At 50.6% G+C, this 13,867-nt stretch overlaps 3 protein-coding genes across 4 annotated transcripts in view; 2 read left to right on the top strand and 1 right to left on the bottom strand.

Annotated features, from left to right (window-relative positions):
• Positions 1-1,412, top strand: PPP1R35 (protein phosphatase 1 regulatory subunit 35). The gene is made up of 4 exons (XM_057528316.1): positions 1-506; positions 587-839; positions 920-1,056; positions 1,162-1,412. The coding sequence occupies exons 1-4, from the start codon at positions 6-8 to the stop codon at positions 1,333-1,335; spliced, it is 1,065 nt and encodes a 354-aa protein (XP_057384299.1). The 5' UTR covers positions 1-5; the 3' UTR covers positions 1,336-1,412.
• Positions 1,413-1,897: 485 nt separating this feature from the next.
• MEPCE (methylphosphate capping enzyme) lies at positions 1,898-6,721 on the bottom strand. Of its 2 annotated transcripts, none has more exons than XM_007186648.3 (4): positions 4,385-6,721; positions 2,922-3,140; positions 2,618-2,744; positions 1,898-2,501 (listed from the first exon to the last, which is right to left on the bottom strand). In XM_007186648.3, exons 1-4 carry the CDS (start codon positions 6,077-6,079, stop codon positions 2,449-2,451), a joined length of 2,094 nt encoding a protein of 697 aa, XP_007186710.2. In that variant the 5' UTR covers positions 6,080-6,721; the 3' UTR covers positions 1,898-2,448. The 2 variants fall into 2 exon arrangements, with proteins under 2 accessions (XP_007186710.2, XP_007186709.2); XM_007186647.3 differs by having other exon boundaries at positions 1,898-2,345; positions 4,385-6,716.
• A 1,183-nt stretch (positions 6,722-7,904) lies between these two features.
• The window catches only part of ZCWPW1 (zinc finger CW-type and PWWP domain containing 1), a 30,106-nt gene continuing 24,143 nt past the window's right edge, over positions 7,905-13,867 (top strand). Inside the window, exons 1-2 of the mRNA XM_057529311.1 lie at positions 7,905-8,043; positions 10,454-10,560. The gene's annotated coding sequence lies outside the window, so the exon portion shown is untranslated. The remainder of the gene's footprint in view (positions 8,044-10,453; positions 10,561-13,867) is intronic.

The following is a 13,867-nucleotide window of genomic DNA, read 5'->3' as shown; positions in this document are numbered from 1 at the left end:
TCCTAATGAGGACCCGTAGAGCTTCCAAGGGCTTCAGCTCTAAAACCCAGGCCTGGGGGCGGGGCGAGGCTTTGTGGGCGGAAGCCTGCCGGGAGGCGGGGACCGGGGCAACGGAAGTGACGCTTAGGCGCACCAATAGGGCGGGGCGGGCGCTAACGGTTTTCGGTAGCCCGGTCTTAGAGGGGCGGGGGAGAGGAGGTGGCGAGTCCGTGTCCCGTGACCCTTGGCCCCTAGCGACCCCGCACCCCTGCAGACACCCCAAGATGATGGGCTGTGAGGAGTCAGAGCTGGAGTCGGTGGAAGGGGGAGAGGCCGTGGCTGACCCAGGGCCACCCCCAGAACCCCGAGCTCCCGAGCCCGGAGCCCCAGTACCGGAGCCCGGCCTGGACCTGAGCCTGAGCCTGAGCCCTCTGTCCGAGAGCCCCGGGCGCGGGCGGTCCAACTGCAGCCCGGGACGGCGGAAGGGGCGGGCGGACCGGCGGGGCGGGGCCCGCAAGGGGCGACAGGTGAGCTGGGGGAAGGCCTGGCCGCCAGCCAGCCGACGACCCCGCGCCTACCTCTTCACCGCCCCGCTCTCTGCTTCCAGGTCCGCTTCCGCCTGGCGCCGCCCTCCCCGGTACGGTCCGAGCCGCCGCCGGCCGCCGCCGCACCGAGCGAGAAGCCCGCGGCGCCGCAGGACCTGGGGACGCCCGCGCAGCAGAGTAGCCTGGCCCTGAGCTTCGAGCTGCAGGCCGCGCGGGCCGCAGCCGGGGGCCAGTTCGATGCCGCGAAGGCCGTGGAAGAACAGCTGAGAAAGTCGTTCCAGACCCGCTGCAGCCTGGAAGAGAGCGTGGCCGAGGGTGAGGGGGGCAGGCGGCCGGCCAGGCGCGGGAGCGGGGGTGCGAGGCGCCGCTCACTTCCGCTCCTCCTGCGATCTCAGGGCTGAACGTGCCGCGCTCCAAGCGGCTCTTCCGAGACCTGGTGAGCCTGCAGGTGCCCGAGGAACAGGTTCTGAACGCCGCGCTGAGGGAGAAACTGGCGCTCCTGCCGCCGCAGGCCCGAGCCCCGCCTCCAAAGGTGAGGGACCTGGGCTTGAGTCTCCCCTACCCCGTCCCCCCTCCTCCCCAAGTGCCAGGGGTTTTGTCTCCGCCCCGAGGGTAACCTTGCTTTGTGCTCCAACAGGAGCCACCTGGGCCAGGGCCAGACATGACCATTTTGTGTGATCCAGAAACATTATTTTATGAATCTCCACACCTGACCCTGGAAGGTCTGCCCCCTCTCCGGCTTCAACTCCGGCCCCGCCCTTCAGAGGATACCTTCCTTATGCATCGGACACTGAGGCGATGGGAAGCGTAGACTTGGAGGCTCCCTGGATTGCTAGTTCGTATTTTTTTGTTTTTAAACTATGAGAATAAAGTGGTTTTGCTAACAAATGGGACTCTTCTTGGGAGCCTTGAGATGGGGTCAAGCCTCAGGTTGGAAGCTGCCAGAAAGTCAAGGTTTTGGCCCTCCTTTAAAGGAACTTGGTAGTGATGAGAAGTAGAGCAGGCAGGTGGTCTGGTCCTAAAAGTGCCTTTTCCTAGTTCCACTTCGACTCCACGGTTAACTCTTCCAAAGTTAGCCTTGTGCCAAAAGCTTACATAAAAAAATTATGTCAGTGTGTTTTTGGGGGAGGATAGATGGATTCTTCAAGTTTCACATCAAAGTTCACATACCCCTTTTTCCTGGCCTAGGGTTCTGTACACTTGTGTGTGGGTTTCGTTAGCATTCAGCAACCTTCCCAACCATTGAAAAACCTGCCCTCTTCCTTAAGACTATAGTTTGGGCAGAGAGGAAGCACAGGTTCTACCAGGAGGCACCATCCCCACCCCACCACCCCCCTCCCCCGTCCCCCCCCAAAACTAGAATGTGCCAGACACAGGTGTGTGGGCCACTGCCCTAAACATCAAGTTTATTGTGCTGTTCTCACATTCCAAACCCAACCCCCTCTCCCAGTGAGGGACAGCAGAGGGAAGGATTTTCACAGTACCTGCATGCCTCCCCAGCAACGTCCCCCTCTTAACCCTCAGTCCATCTATCCGTGGTCCACTGAAACGCAGCTAGGGACAAGGGCCGAGGAGAAATGGGAATCTCTCCTTGGGAGAACAGGAGGAAGAGGCTAGAGAACTTGATACCCCCCACCTCCCATGCCCTCGGAGAACAGAGGGCAGCAAACAGTCCATGCCATCCAGCCCAGTGGGCTAGGGGAGAGGAAGATGATGGTGACTCCAGCACAGCTGGGCTTGCTGCTTAGGTGCCAGAGGTGGAGGGAAGAGGCTGGGGCAGCAACACAGGAAAAGCTTTCTCTGCAGATCCAGGAGAGGGAACTATTTTTGGAGGCAGAAAGAAAAGACCTTGGGATACTTTCCTTTACCCCCCCAGGTCCTTTGGAGCAGCGGGCAGCTTCACACTTTCTGTTCAGGGGGCCACTTAGTGGCTGGGGGAATGGGCCTTGTGGAACAGGTACACAGGACGCTGGAAGCCTGAGGGAAGAGTGTGCAATCAGGAGGGGTTGGCAGGACCTTAAGACTCCACAGGGTCTGCACCCTGCACCAGGACTGGCCTCCCTTCCTCCCCCAACAAAATAAGCCAGCCTTACCTCTGGAGGTGTTGTGGGGTGTGGCCACAAGCTCATAGCTGGAGAAGCCCACCTCTGGGGATGTCAGGTAGGAAGTGAACTGCTCTGGCTTCAGCTGAATTCGATAGTAGTTCTTGTAGATTGTTTCCTAGGGAGGAGAGCAAGGGATCACTTTAGCTCGTTGCCTTCTCTGCTGGTGGAGGCTGATGCCCACCCAGGGGGCCTTTTCACCTTGTTCAGAAAGTCCTCTTTCTGCTTCTTTGAGGCCTTCCTTGCCTCAACTAAAGGAAGGAGAGGCCCAACTTCCACAGAAACCCCAACTCACCGTGAGAGTCTTCCTCCTGCCGTAGGATGACCAAGGCTGGGGCTCCAGGACCAGGATGCCCCCAGGATGTAGGTGCCGGTAGATTCGGCGAAACATGCGCTTCAGCCCCTCGTCTCCCCAGTTGAGATGCACCCACTTGGTGAGGCTGAGGCAGAGCACCACATCATACTCGGGTTTTTGGGCCTCCACCAGCTCATCTCGATCCAGCACGTAGTTACCCTGAGGGCAAGAATTGGGGGTGAGGTCAACAGAGGCATAAAAGAACCACTGCCCCCCTCACAACCCACTCTGCAGCCTCACTTTAGTCCTTGGCCACAATCTGCTCTGACACTCCTCAAAATAACTCCCAAATGGTGCCCTGTTTGAGTCTCATTTTCTTGCTTTCTATTGGTGGTAAGCCAATCAAACATAAAAAGGGAGCTTGGGTAACTTTAAATTGAGCAAATTATCCACGAGATCACAAAGGCGGGGGTCAAATTGCAGAGAAAGAATGGTGGGGTTCTCCCAAGACCCTGTCCCCTACTTATTCCCACCCCACAGTCATTAAGCTGAGAGATTCAACGTTATGCAAAGGGCCCCAACCCAGGTTTGAAAAGGGAGACCTGTGGGTTCCTTCCCTGTAGTTGGGACTGGCGAAGTTTCAGGCCTGTTCTTTTTCTCCCAGAGAAATGGAAGAACCCCATCCCTCAGGAAACCTTTTCTAGATGATAAGATCATTACCACCCTCTGCAAAGTCCATTCTTCTAGGTTGTAACCCAACACACTGCCAACTATTTCTGTAGCTGGCCTAACTGGAGCATTTTATGGGAATCCACCTGCAGTCAGGGGACAGACACTGAAGACATGGTACTCTCTCCTGCTTCCCCACGGTACTCTTTCTGACGCTTCCCCATCCCACCATCTAGGGTCAGTATGGAGATGACCTAAGGCCAAGCCGCTTAGGTTCCTGGCCACTGACAATCAACTCTGCATCTAATGCAAACAAGGTCCCTATCAAAGGACAGAAACTGTAATTAGTCAGCCACTACCCTAATTCTTCCCCCCCCCCCCCCGCATCCCAAGACATTCCATGTCTGAAACCCATCCCTTCATGCACCTTCAGTAGGTTGGAGGACAAGTCTTCATCTGGACCACATCCTCTAACGGGGAAGGTCGACAGGTCTGGATTACAGTACTGGCCAAGAGCAGGGCAAGAGGAGTCTGCCCCAATTCTGGGGCTTGCAGTCATGAGAAAGGACTCCAAGTAGAGCCACCCCCCGCCATCCCCCCGACCCAGTTATAGGGGGGGAGACACACCCTGTGGAATCAATCGCAGATTCAGACCCTTCTCTCAAGGACTTGGTTTTCCTAGGGAGGGGTGCATGCACAGACACCCTCTGGGTCATAACCTTTCCCTGCCATGTTCCCATTTAATCTCATCTATATTCCTGGCCCCTATCCCAAGAGCCTGTGAACCCTCTTACCGTGACGAAGACAACATTGTGGGGGAAGACGGATGTGTCTGCTCCATCCAAGGGCACTTGGGGTGCAGCAATGGGACCCCGGCTGGCTGTCAGTGAGGCTGGGAAGTAGCTTCTCTTTCGGACGGTTGTGGTCCCTTCCTCACTCTCTGCTCCTGGGGCCCCGTCAGAAGTCTGGGGTGGCAGACGCAGCTCTTCGGACAGGTAGTGTCGGATGTTTTGGCGGGCCGAGTGGATGAGCTGGGCATCAATATCCAGGCCCACCATGCGAGACGGGCCCCACTTACAGGCAATGCTCAGGGTCAAATGGCCCACATTGCAGCCCAGATCTAGGACGTCCCGACCCCGAAACCACTCAGGCTTCAACACCCGAAGGCGCCCATCCTCACAGGAAGGATTGCGGTACCCATAGTACTTGCAAAAATTCCCATACTGGAACTTGCACTGTTGCTTTTTGAAGCCTGCAGCAGGTAGTGGGTGGAGGTGGTGGCGGCCTCCCCCACTCCCTCGGCCCTTTTCCTTGGGACCCTGGCCTCCACCCCTAGCCCCTGCCTCTGACTTGCTGGAAGTCCTGCGACGTTTGCGATGTCGTGAGGAGGAAGACGGGGGTGCAGAGGTAACTGAGGCAGCTGGAGGGGCTGAAAGGGAGCCTGAGGGGCCCTGTAGGGCAGATGGAAGGGGAGACACGACCTCATCCCTGCAGTTGATGGCTGTGTTGAGTTCATAGGGTTCGGGGGCGTCCCGGTTCTGGCCTCCAGGCTGCTGCTGCTGCTGCTGCTGCTGCTGCTGCTGCGGGGTGCCCTCCCCATGGAGTGAGGAAGTGAGGGGGGCTGTGGGCAGCACGGAGTGGCTATCATTCCCTCCAGCTGCCTGCTGCTGCTGCTGCTGCTGGTGGTGCTGTCCCCGGTGTCTATGCCGCTTCCGACCAGTCTTGAGTGGCGAAGCAAGGACTACTTGGCCCTCATCAGTGCAAGTATTGAGACTGAGAGGGTCTGTAATATCTTTGGGGATGAGGATCTCCACTGGATCTCGCCCCTTGGCCGGAAGTGGGGATGACTTGGGGGTCTCCGCATTGAGTGCGCGGCTCACTTCCTCATCCAGGAGACTATTCAGGTTCAATGGATCAAAGATATTGCCCCCCAGGAGGAAGTTGGAGGGTAAGACAGAGTCACAGTCCGAATTGACCCGCCTGCGCCTCTTGAAGGCCGGATGTTTGAAGCCTCCACCACCTCCCCCTACATTACAGCTATTTCTCCTCTTGCCCCCACCTCCCCCAGGGGGCCTGTGGGGCTGATAGCCATTACGGGGTCGAGGAGGAGCAGGGGGGCCCAGTTCTGTTCCGCCCCCTCCCCGTCGCTCCTCCCCCACGTCCGGGGGAGCGGCTCGCCCGGGGGTATCCGACAAGCAGGCCTCCCCGTGCGACTGCGCCTGGGGGCCGCCCCCTCGTTGCTGCTGCGACTGACCGCCCCGAGGGGTGGATGCAGCCCCGGGGCTCTCCTTGCCGGCCCCAGAAGCCGGGGATCCCGCCGAGTGTGCGCGCGGGCCCGGCCCACGCTGTGTTCCGCCGCGGAGCTCCCCGGAGGCTGCCTCTCGGTGCGATTGCACAGTGGGGCCGCCCCCTCCGCCCGACTCATCTTTGAGCGGCGGCGGCGGGGCCGGCACCAGAAACGGCTCCTTCTCCGCCGCCATCTCGATCATTTCCTCCCCTTATTCCGTCCCAGTCGAGGGCAACCGGGGGGACCGGGGGCTTAACCCCCCTTCCTAGACCCCGCTCGCTTCCCCCCCCTTTCGCGAGTGCGCGCGCAGTTCTGCTTCTCTCCCCTAGTCTCGCGCCCAAGCGCCTCCCCCGAAGCGCGCCCTACTCGCCCGCGAGACCAAAACAAGATGCCCGCGAGACCCGAACTCGAGGAATCAACCGCGCGTGCGCCGACCCCTTTCTCCACTACCACTACCGCTTCGCCGCGAGCGCGCACTGCTGGGGCGCGTTCCTCTCTCCCTGGAATCACGCATGCGCACTCCGCCACCACCCTGGTTGCGCGCGCATCGGAGTACGAACCAACTTAACGGCTCCGGGAGTTTAAATATAGCCCCTCTCAGCCCCCACAAAAGCCCACCACCCCAAACTGACACCCTACTTCCCTTCGCAGCTATGTCCGTCCCTACTGATATCCTTTGTCTCTGCCGCGCGATCCCACCCACCGTAGGCGGGGGACGGGGAGCTGGTGTGAAAAGGTCTCCTTGACACCCGACCCTTGCTCCTGAGGAATGAGTCTCAGCGGTCTCCGCCCGGCTCTAAACCAGCAACCTCCCTACCCCGCCTCCTTCCTCCCCCTAGTGGGCAGCGCCTGCGCACACCCTTTTGGGCTTGCGCGGGTAGATGCAGCACGTGCTGGAGATGACGCCCCGCCCTCCGTGCTAGGGGCGGGGACTGTTACGTTGCTTCCTCAGGTTTGGTACACGCATCATGCGTCAGCACGACTCGGAGGGGCGTGGCTAAGGAACGGGGCGGCCCTCATGAATTATTCATGATCTGGTTGCCCCCTGTGTCCACCTATTTAGAAGGGCTTCCGAGGGAGCAGAGGGGTGCACCTAAAAGTAGGGGAGGGGAAAGAGTGGAGCGTACTGCCCGTCCTCCTACGAACTGTTCTCAGTATAATACGACAGGTCATTTTAACTCACCCCCTGGAAAATATTCTCTGCTGAACTGGAAAAAAAAAAAACTAAAACAGGCAATGTTGTCCAACTTCCTCTTCCCCCGAAATGGCCGAGTAGTTCTCTCGCTCCTCCGCCTTTCCCCAATCGCAATCACCTGGGGACACTACGCCCTCCTCTCCGCCTCCCCACCCACCTCCCGGACACCAACGCCTCCGCCCACCACCCAACGTCTGCGCACGAGCCCCCCAGCCCACGGAGAGCGACCCCGACGCCCACCACAGCCACCAATAGCAGTACACCCACCACCACCGCCCCCTCGTACGCAGGCCTTCCCGAGCACACGCTGCGGCTTCGCGCCGCCTTATATAAAAACGAATGTGGGCGGAGAAGAGGCTTTGGCCTGCTTTGGGGACCCCCCTGTCTCAGTCAATGGGGAAGAAGCTACTCGACGGCCTTTCCAGAGGGTGCTTGGTGGCTCGTTCTCCTTGCCAACAGCACTTGGGGTGCGGGTCCTGTGGCTGAGAAGAGGGAGGAAGAGGCGAGAATGGGGTTAAGGAGAGTCTCAAAATAAAATACCAAAATAAGGGCATGAAGGAGAGTAAGAGGAAGAATGGGGATCAGTGCACGATTCCCAGAGGAAGGAAAAGGCAGTCTGGGGCACAGAGAAAAGTTAGTAAAAGGAAGATGTGCATCTTGAACGATCAGGCGCTATTGCTGCCACCTAAAAAAAGTGAGGCCAACGAGGATTATGGGATTTGTAGTTTTACAGGGCGTTCTATTGGAAGATGGCGGAAATAACTCAGCTGCGCAGACGCAGAAGTCGATTCCAGTTGCGCATGCGCCTCAGCCCTGCGAGCACGCCGCCGGTGGGGGTGGAGGTGGAGCTTGTGCGTGGCCTCGCGCCTTTCCCTGGTGGCGGGAAAAGTGGCTCGAGGTTCGAGGTGCTTGGAGAATCTCTGCCTTAGCCCACTGTGCTCCTCGCCCTTAGGTTCTCATCTCTCCAGAAGGTAGCTGGTGCTTCTCCACTTGCAGCTGAAGGTGCTAGGCGCGGTCAATCCTGGCACCTGTCGCCTGAGAAGTTTTCTCTTCAGGGTGCCGTCCAACTCTTAACCCCTGTCCTCAGAATCTCTAACCGCAAACTTACTCCCAACAAACAAACAAAAGTAACTCAATATCCGGCGGGCGACGGCGGGCGACGACGGACCTGAGCGAGAATGCGGATCCTGGTGCCTCCGCGGGTTGTGGGTGGGGAGCGGGAGCTGAGGGGAAATTCTCTCATGGTGGGGGAGTTGTTGATGGGGAAGAGAGACTAGAAAGCCACTGTTTTACCCTTTGAGGGGAGTCAAGGAGTTTTGGTTCTGTGGTACCTCCGGTTTTAAATGCTGTGCTTAAGGCAGAATTGGTGAGGGAAGAGAGAGGGAAAAATGTGGGTCCGTCAAAGTTCTTCCCTCTGGTTTATAAGGTGGAATTAGGCCTTTTATTGTTCCAGACGTCGCCTTGGTGCTCTGTGAGGCAAAATGCTGCCAGAGTCTGGGAGTCCATGGGCATGACCCCTGTAAGCGAAAACAACACAAAAGGCTAGTGTGAGGTCGGCAATAGTTTGGGGCAAGTATGGAAGCTTTTCGGGAGTTAGATAGCAAGGGTCTGAACCAGGATCAGGGTCCTAAAGAAAGAGTCTGTTTCGGTGATAAGTGCCCGTATCTCTGTGCTTCCTTGCACCCTCTGAACCGAGAAGCTTTAGTCACCATTAATTTATTTATAAGATTATGTAAAAGGTTTAGTTCAGTTAGTTATGACAGGAAATGTCTTGTTAGGTAGTCTGCTATGGGCAGTAAGCGTAGCGGGGATCATTTTTTCCTTCTGTCTTGTTAAAAGTTTTAAATCATGCTTGCTGAGTGCACATGAGAGAAAGAAGGAAGAAAGAAAGAAGGAGACAGGAAGGAAGGAAGAGAGAAAGAGAAAAAAAACCTCTTACTGACGGAGGAATGATAATGAGCAGGGATCTACATGCCGTTAGACATTAAGACAAAAAGAAATCAAACTCCAGCTTAAAGGATATTTAAAATATAGTCCTTATTTATTTATTTAAGAGTTATGTTTTATCTGGTGGCCATACTGAGGACTTCAAGCCTGGGAGGCAGCATCTCAAGTAACCCTGAGAAAACTGCTCCCAAAATATAGTCTTTATTTATTTATTTTACAATATATATTTACTTATTTTTGTTTGTGTCTAACTACTCCCACTAGAATGTCAGCTCAGTGAGAACAGAAACTCGATCTTTCTTGTTCTCTGCTCAAAATATAGTCTTCTTGTTTTTTTTTTTCAAAATATAGTCTTTAAATACAGTTTTTTGAGGCTCACGGAGTCTGTGTTAGAGGACAATTCTAAAGGGTTTCTTTTCTTTTAGACCAAGGATTCCAGGGACAATATAAAGAGGGAATAATTGGATACTTAAGAGGGGAGAAATTTGTGAACATATTCTAAATGGGGGGAAGGGGGAGGAGGATTAATGCTTTTTGAAAAATATTGACAAGACTGAATTTATTTAGCTAGATCAATTCTCAAACATTTTGGTCTCAGAATCCTTTTATACTCTTAAAAATTATGATGGATTCCAAAGATTGGTTTATATCTATTTATGGATCTATTGATACTAGTATATTAGAAATTAAACTGAGAAAAAAATTAAACATTTATTTATTAATTTTAAAATAACGATAATAAACCCATTACATAATGTTAACATAGATAATATTTTAATGAAAAATGTATTTTCCTAAATGAAAGAAAATTTAGTATGAAGAATGGTGTTGTTTTACATTTCTGCAAATCTCTTTCATGTCTGGCTTAATAGAAAACAGCTGGATTTTCATCTGTTTCTGAATTCAATCTGTTACGATATCTTGTTTTGGTTGAAAAGTATGAGAAAACCCAGCCTAACACAGATAAGTAGTTGAAAAAGGGAGGGGGCCCTCAGGGGTCTTTGGATCACACTTTGAGATCTGCTGAGCTAGGTGATTTCATTCTATAATCAGTGTCATGATTTTTAGTGTTCTAAATGAAAGAAAACTATTTTTTGGAACAGCTCATTCACCTTCTCTTGGTTCCCTTTGTTATTTCTAAGTTATTTTCCCCTCCTTATTCACCCTTCTTTCTTATGTCAGTTCAGTAGTTAGGATCTGGTTATGGAACTTTCTGTTACTTTCACACTTAAAGCTTTATTGGATTTTTTGGTCTCTCTTTTTTCATCTAAGGTCAGAAAAAAGAAATTAAAACCTCAAATGTTATTCCTGGGTCTAGAGACCCTATTCCTGGGTCTAGAGCCCCCAGTCATCTCGTAGCTGGCCAGGTGAAAGTTGGTGGTATTTTGTATATTTATTAACTTCCTTAAAATTGTTTTTCTCTCTCTGAAGTAGATTTCAACATTCGTTATTGTGGAAGAAAATACTTCACCTGAAACAGAGGAGCAGAGACTTGGCTTATCAGACAGTGACTTCCAGACTTTCCCTTCTCTATTGATCAGGTTAGAGATTTTATTTAAAAGTAATGTTCTTCATCACACCCTCACTGTAGGTTAAGGAAAACCAGTATTCATTGCTGCTTGTATATTTACTACATCTTATTAACTCAACAGTGATCCACAATTTTATCTAGTTGGTTGGGGCTCCAGTAACACACTTTTGCCTAGAGAGGTCAGTATAGGTTTAGATAATGATTTGAACCTAAATATTGGAAAAATTTTGCCGTTTTAGGTTGATTAAAATACTCTTTTTATTTTAAAAATAGAGTTTAAAAAATCACTTTGAAATGGTGGTATATGTATAAAATGCTAGAGTTACACAAGAGGGTACAGTAGAGAGCTCGTTTCCACCCCCAGCCACCCGTTTCCACTCTGCTGAGACACTTTTGTCAGTTTCTTGTGTATTCTTCCAGAGATAGTTTACGGATACACAAGCATCTTATATAGATGAACATTTAAAAAAATCAAATTTTGTCATCTCAGGTACACTAATTTTCATTTTGTTTTTCTCATTTAGTATAGTTTTATAATTCTGATTGTCTTCATAGGGACTTCTGAGGATCATTTTTGGAATTCTAGAGTCTGGGAGAAGATATGTTTGTCATTTATTATTATTATTCCTTTTGCAGCCTAATTTTATCCAGTTTCTGGCTTCTGTTTAGGATTATCATAAAGAAGGGACCAGTTTGCTGCAGTGATTCTCCCCCAATGTCCCACTTGCTTTTTTTCCAGTGTCAAATAAGTTTGGGAGTTGGTGGTGAAAAGTTAAGATGGAACAATGATAAAATGTGCTTCTTAATATATAGGAAAAGTAGTTACTGCAGAATAGCGCATATCAATTATTCGCCTTTATGGAATGAAGAAAAGGAACAGAAAAATACCAAAAAAAAAAAATTAAAAATACTTTATATTCAGCCATGCTGTGGCCACACTAAGTCAAGTCTCCAGTACCTTTTGAATTCATCTTGGGATCTGGAGGGAGGAATTCTACACCCTGAACAACTGAGTGTTTAGCTTGGCCATTTGAGGGTCGTAAAATTTTCAGCCCCTTTAGAGGGAAGACTGTATGAACCCAAAGATCCATTTTATGCTGCTTTTGGAGCTCTTTATAGTGGCAGATGGCAGAGTTGGAAGATTGAGTTTCGGGTCCAGGGCCTTCAAAGCACTCAAAACCAACAGCCAGAAATAAGATCACTGAGAAGAACAGACATGTTATTAGAATTTAGAAGCCAAAACCTGGGTTCATCTTGACTCTACCATGTATTAACACTGAGGTTTTGGGCAAACCACAGCTGGGTAGAAATAATATTAATGGTGGAAAGTGAAAACTGGAAAAATGTACAAGTTCTTGGAACATCACAAGATGAGTCTTGGCACTGTGCTGGGTCACAAATGACTTATAGCTGTGTAGAGATGTTAACCTCTTCAGCCTTTAGTGTGGCTGGAGGCCCCCCACTCCCATCCCTCAGTTTTATATGGATGTGGGCAGCCTGGTCCTTTTACCCTAGAGTACCTAGAAATATTTCCTGTGTGTTTCAATGTGTACTTTTAATGTGTGCTTTACATGTGTGCTGTGATATTAAAATTATTGTGAAGCACTGAACTACTGAACTAGACGATTGGGATGTAGAGTAGCACAGTTCATAACACAAACTTATAAATCAGACAGGTTCTAATCCTGATTTTTACCACTTTATCGATTACTTAATGTCTCTAAATCCCTCTAAGCGTCAATTTCCCCAATTGTAAAATGGTATCAATCTCATAGATGTATTGGGAGAATTAAATGAGATGACATATCCAAAGTTATAGTGAGTTCTCAATAAGTGTTATTCATTATTATTAGTCACAATTTTGGTAGAAATAATGAAGCATGCTGATATTGTATAGAACATCTGTGAGTAGATAGCTACAGATAAACTATGGATATAGAGTGAATATGCTAGATTCTTATTACTAGCTTCTCTGGGGACCTCTGCTGATTACTAAATATTTCTGAGCCATGAATAGAAATTGCGAGAATCCAGCACATTCGGAAATTTATTAGACTAGAAGATCTAGGTAAAGGGAAGCTATACATTATAGTGATGTTAATAAAGGGGGTTCCCTATGCATAGGGATGCCTGAATTAGGTAGGAGAATTTATAGGTTTTTTTTTTTCTAAGTATTTAGGAGAACCTTGTGAAATGAGGTTATCCCTCTGAAGAAAACTCACTGTTTAACTCCCAGGACTGTCCACACCCTACTACCACTACTCTACTACTATTTATACTTCTGGCTGTTAAAAACGTGTCTTGTTTTAATAAGAGGCACCAAATGGGGTTGCTTATGCTAAGCTCCAAGTCACTAAACCAAGACAACTTAATTACAATGTTCGGTCTCCCAGAAATGGAATCTTAAACCAGTCAATCAGGAATTGCCTGATCAGCACTAGTTGGGTAATCTGCCTGATAGACTCCAGTAGTCCCTTAAAGGAAAATAACCTTGTATGACCAACCTGCTTTTTTTTTTTTGCCTAGTATTACTTCCTTGTTCCTGCTCCCTTCTGCCTGTAAAAGTCTTTAATTTTGTATAGTTCCTTGGAGCTCCTGTCTATCTGGTAGACTGGATGCTGCCCAATTCGTGCATTGTTGAATAAAGCCAATAAGATCCTCAAAATTTACTCAGTTGAATTTTTTTTTTAATTTTTTTTTTTGGTTGCATTGGGTCTTCGTTGCTGCGCGCGGGCTTTCTCTAGTTGCGGTGAGCAAGGGCTACTCTTCGTTGCGGTGCGCGGGCTTCTCACTGCGGTGGCTTCTCTTGTTGCCGAGCACGGGCTCTAGGCGTGCGGGCTCAGTAGTTGTGGCACGCAGGCTCTAGAGCACAGGCTCAGTAGTTGTGGTGCATGGGCTTAGTTGCTCTGCGGCATGTGGGATCTTCCCGGACCAGGGCTCGAACCCGTGTCCCCTGCATTAGCAGGCGGGTTCTTAACCATTGTGCCACCAGGGAAGCCCCTGAATTTTGTTTTTTAACAAATCACTACCACTATCATTTCTACCTACTTACAAGTGCCTACCTCATGTTGTACATGGTTCTAGAAACTTAAAACACTAAGGATTGTTGCTGATCTTTAAAACAGCAACTCTTATTATCCTCCAGCATGTAACTGGCACTGCTGAGGAGTAGAATTGTAGTCAAGAAGGCAGAAAATGTAGTTCAAGTGTCCCAGGCAAAGAGACCCTGAACCCAAGAAGACAGGGAGAGGAGAAAGTTTAAAATCATGTTCGATCAGCACTGTATAGAACAGGGAACTATATTCAGTATCCTGTGA

The sequence above is a fragment of the Balaenoptera acutorostrata genome, chromosome 15, assembly GCF_949987535.1.
Source record: "Balaenoptera acutorostrata chromosome 15, mBalAcu1.1, whole genome shotgun sequence".
Taxonomy (NCBI): Eukaryota; Metazoa; Chordata; class Mammalia; order Artiodactyla; family Balaenopteridae; genus Balaenoptera; species Balaenoptera acutorostrata.
The sequence above is the reverse complement of the archived record's forward strand: the minus strand, read 5'-3'. Positions and strand labels throughout refer to the sequence as shown.

What these genes read in the sequence shown, in the direction of transcription:
- PPP1R35 (XM_057528316.1), top strand. Translation starts at nt 6, where the DNA reads ATGAGGACCCGTAGAGCTTCCAAGGGCTTCAGCTCTAAAACCCAGGCC. An exon ending in GGGCCCGCAAGGGGCGACAG is followed by an intron (nt 507 to 586) that starts GTGAGCTGGGGG and finishes CTCTGCTTCCAG; the next exon opens with GTCCGCTTCCGCCTGGCGCC. An exon ending in GGAAGAGAGCGTGGCCGAGG is followed by an intron (nt 840 to 919) that starts GTGAGGGGGGCA and finishes CTGCGATCTCAG; the next exon opens with GGCTGAACGTGCCGCGCTCC.
- MEPCE (XM_007186647.3), bottom strand. Translation starts at nt 6,079, where the DNA reads ATGATCGAGATGGCGGCGGAGAAGGAGCCGTTTCTGGTGCCGGCCCCG. An exon ending in GCAGGAGGAAGACTCTCACG is followed by an intron (nt 2,745 to 2,921) that starts GTGAGTTGGGGT and finishes TCTCCTCCCTAG; the next exon opens with GAAACAATCTACAAGAACTA. An exon ending in ACCCCACAACACCTCCAGAG is followed by an intron (nt 2,346 to 2,617) that starts GTAAGGCTGGCT and finishes CTCCAAAAATAG; the next exon opens with TTCCCTCTCCTGGATCTGCA.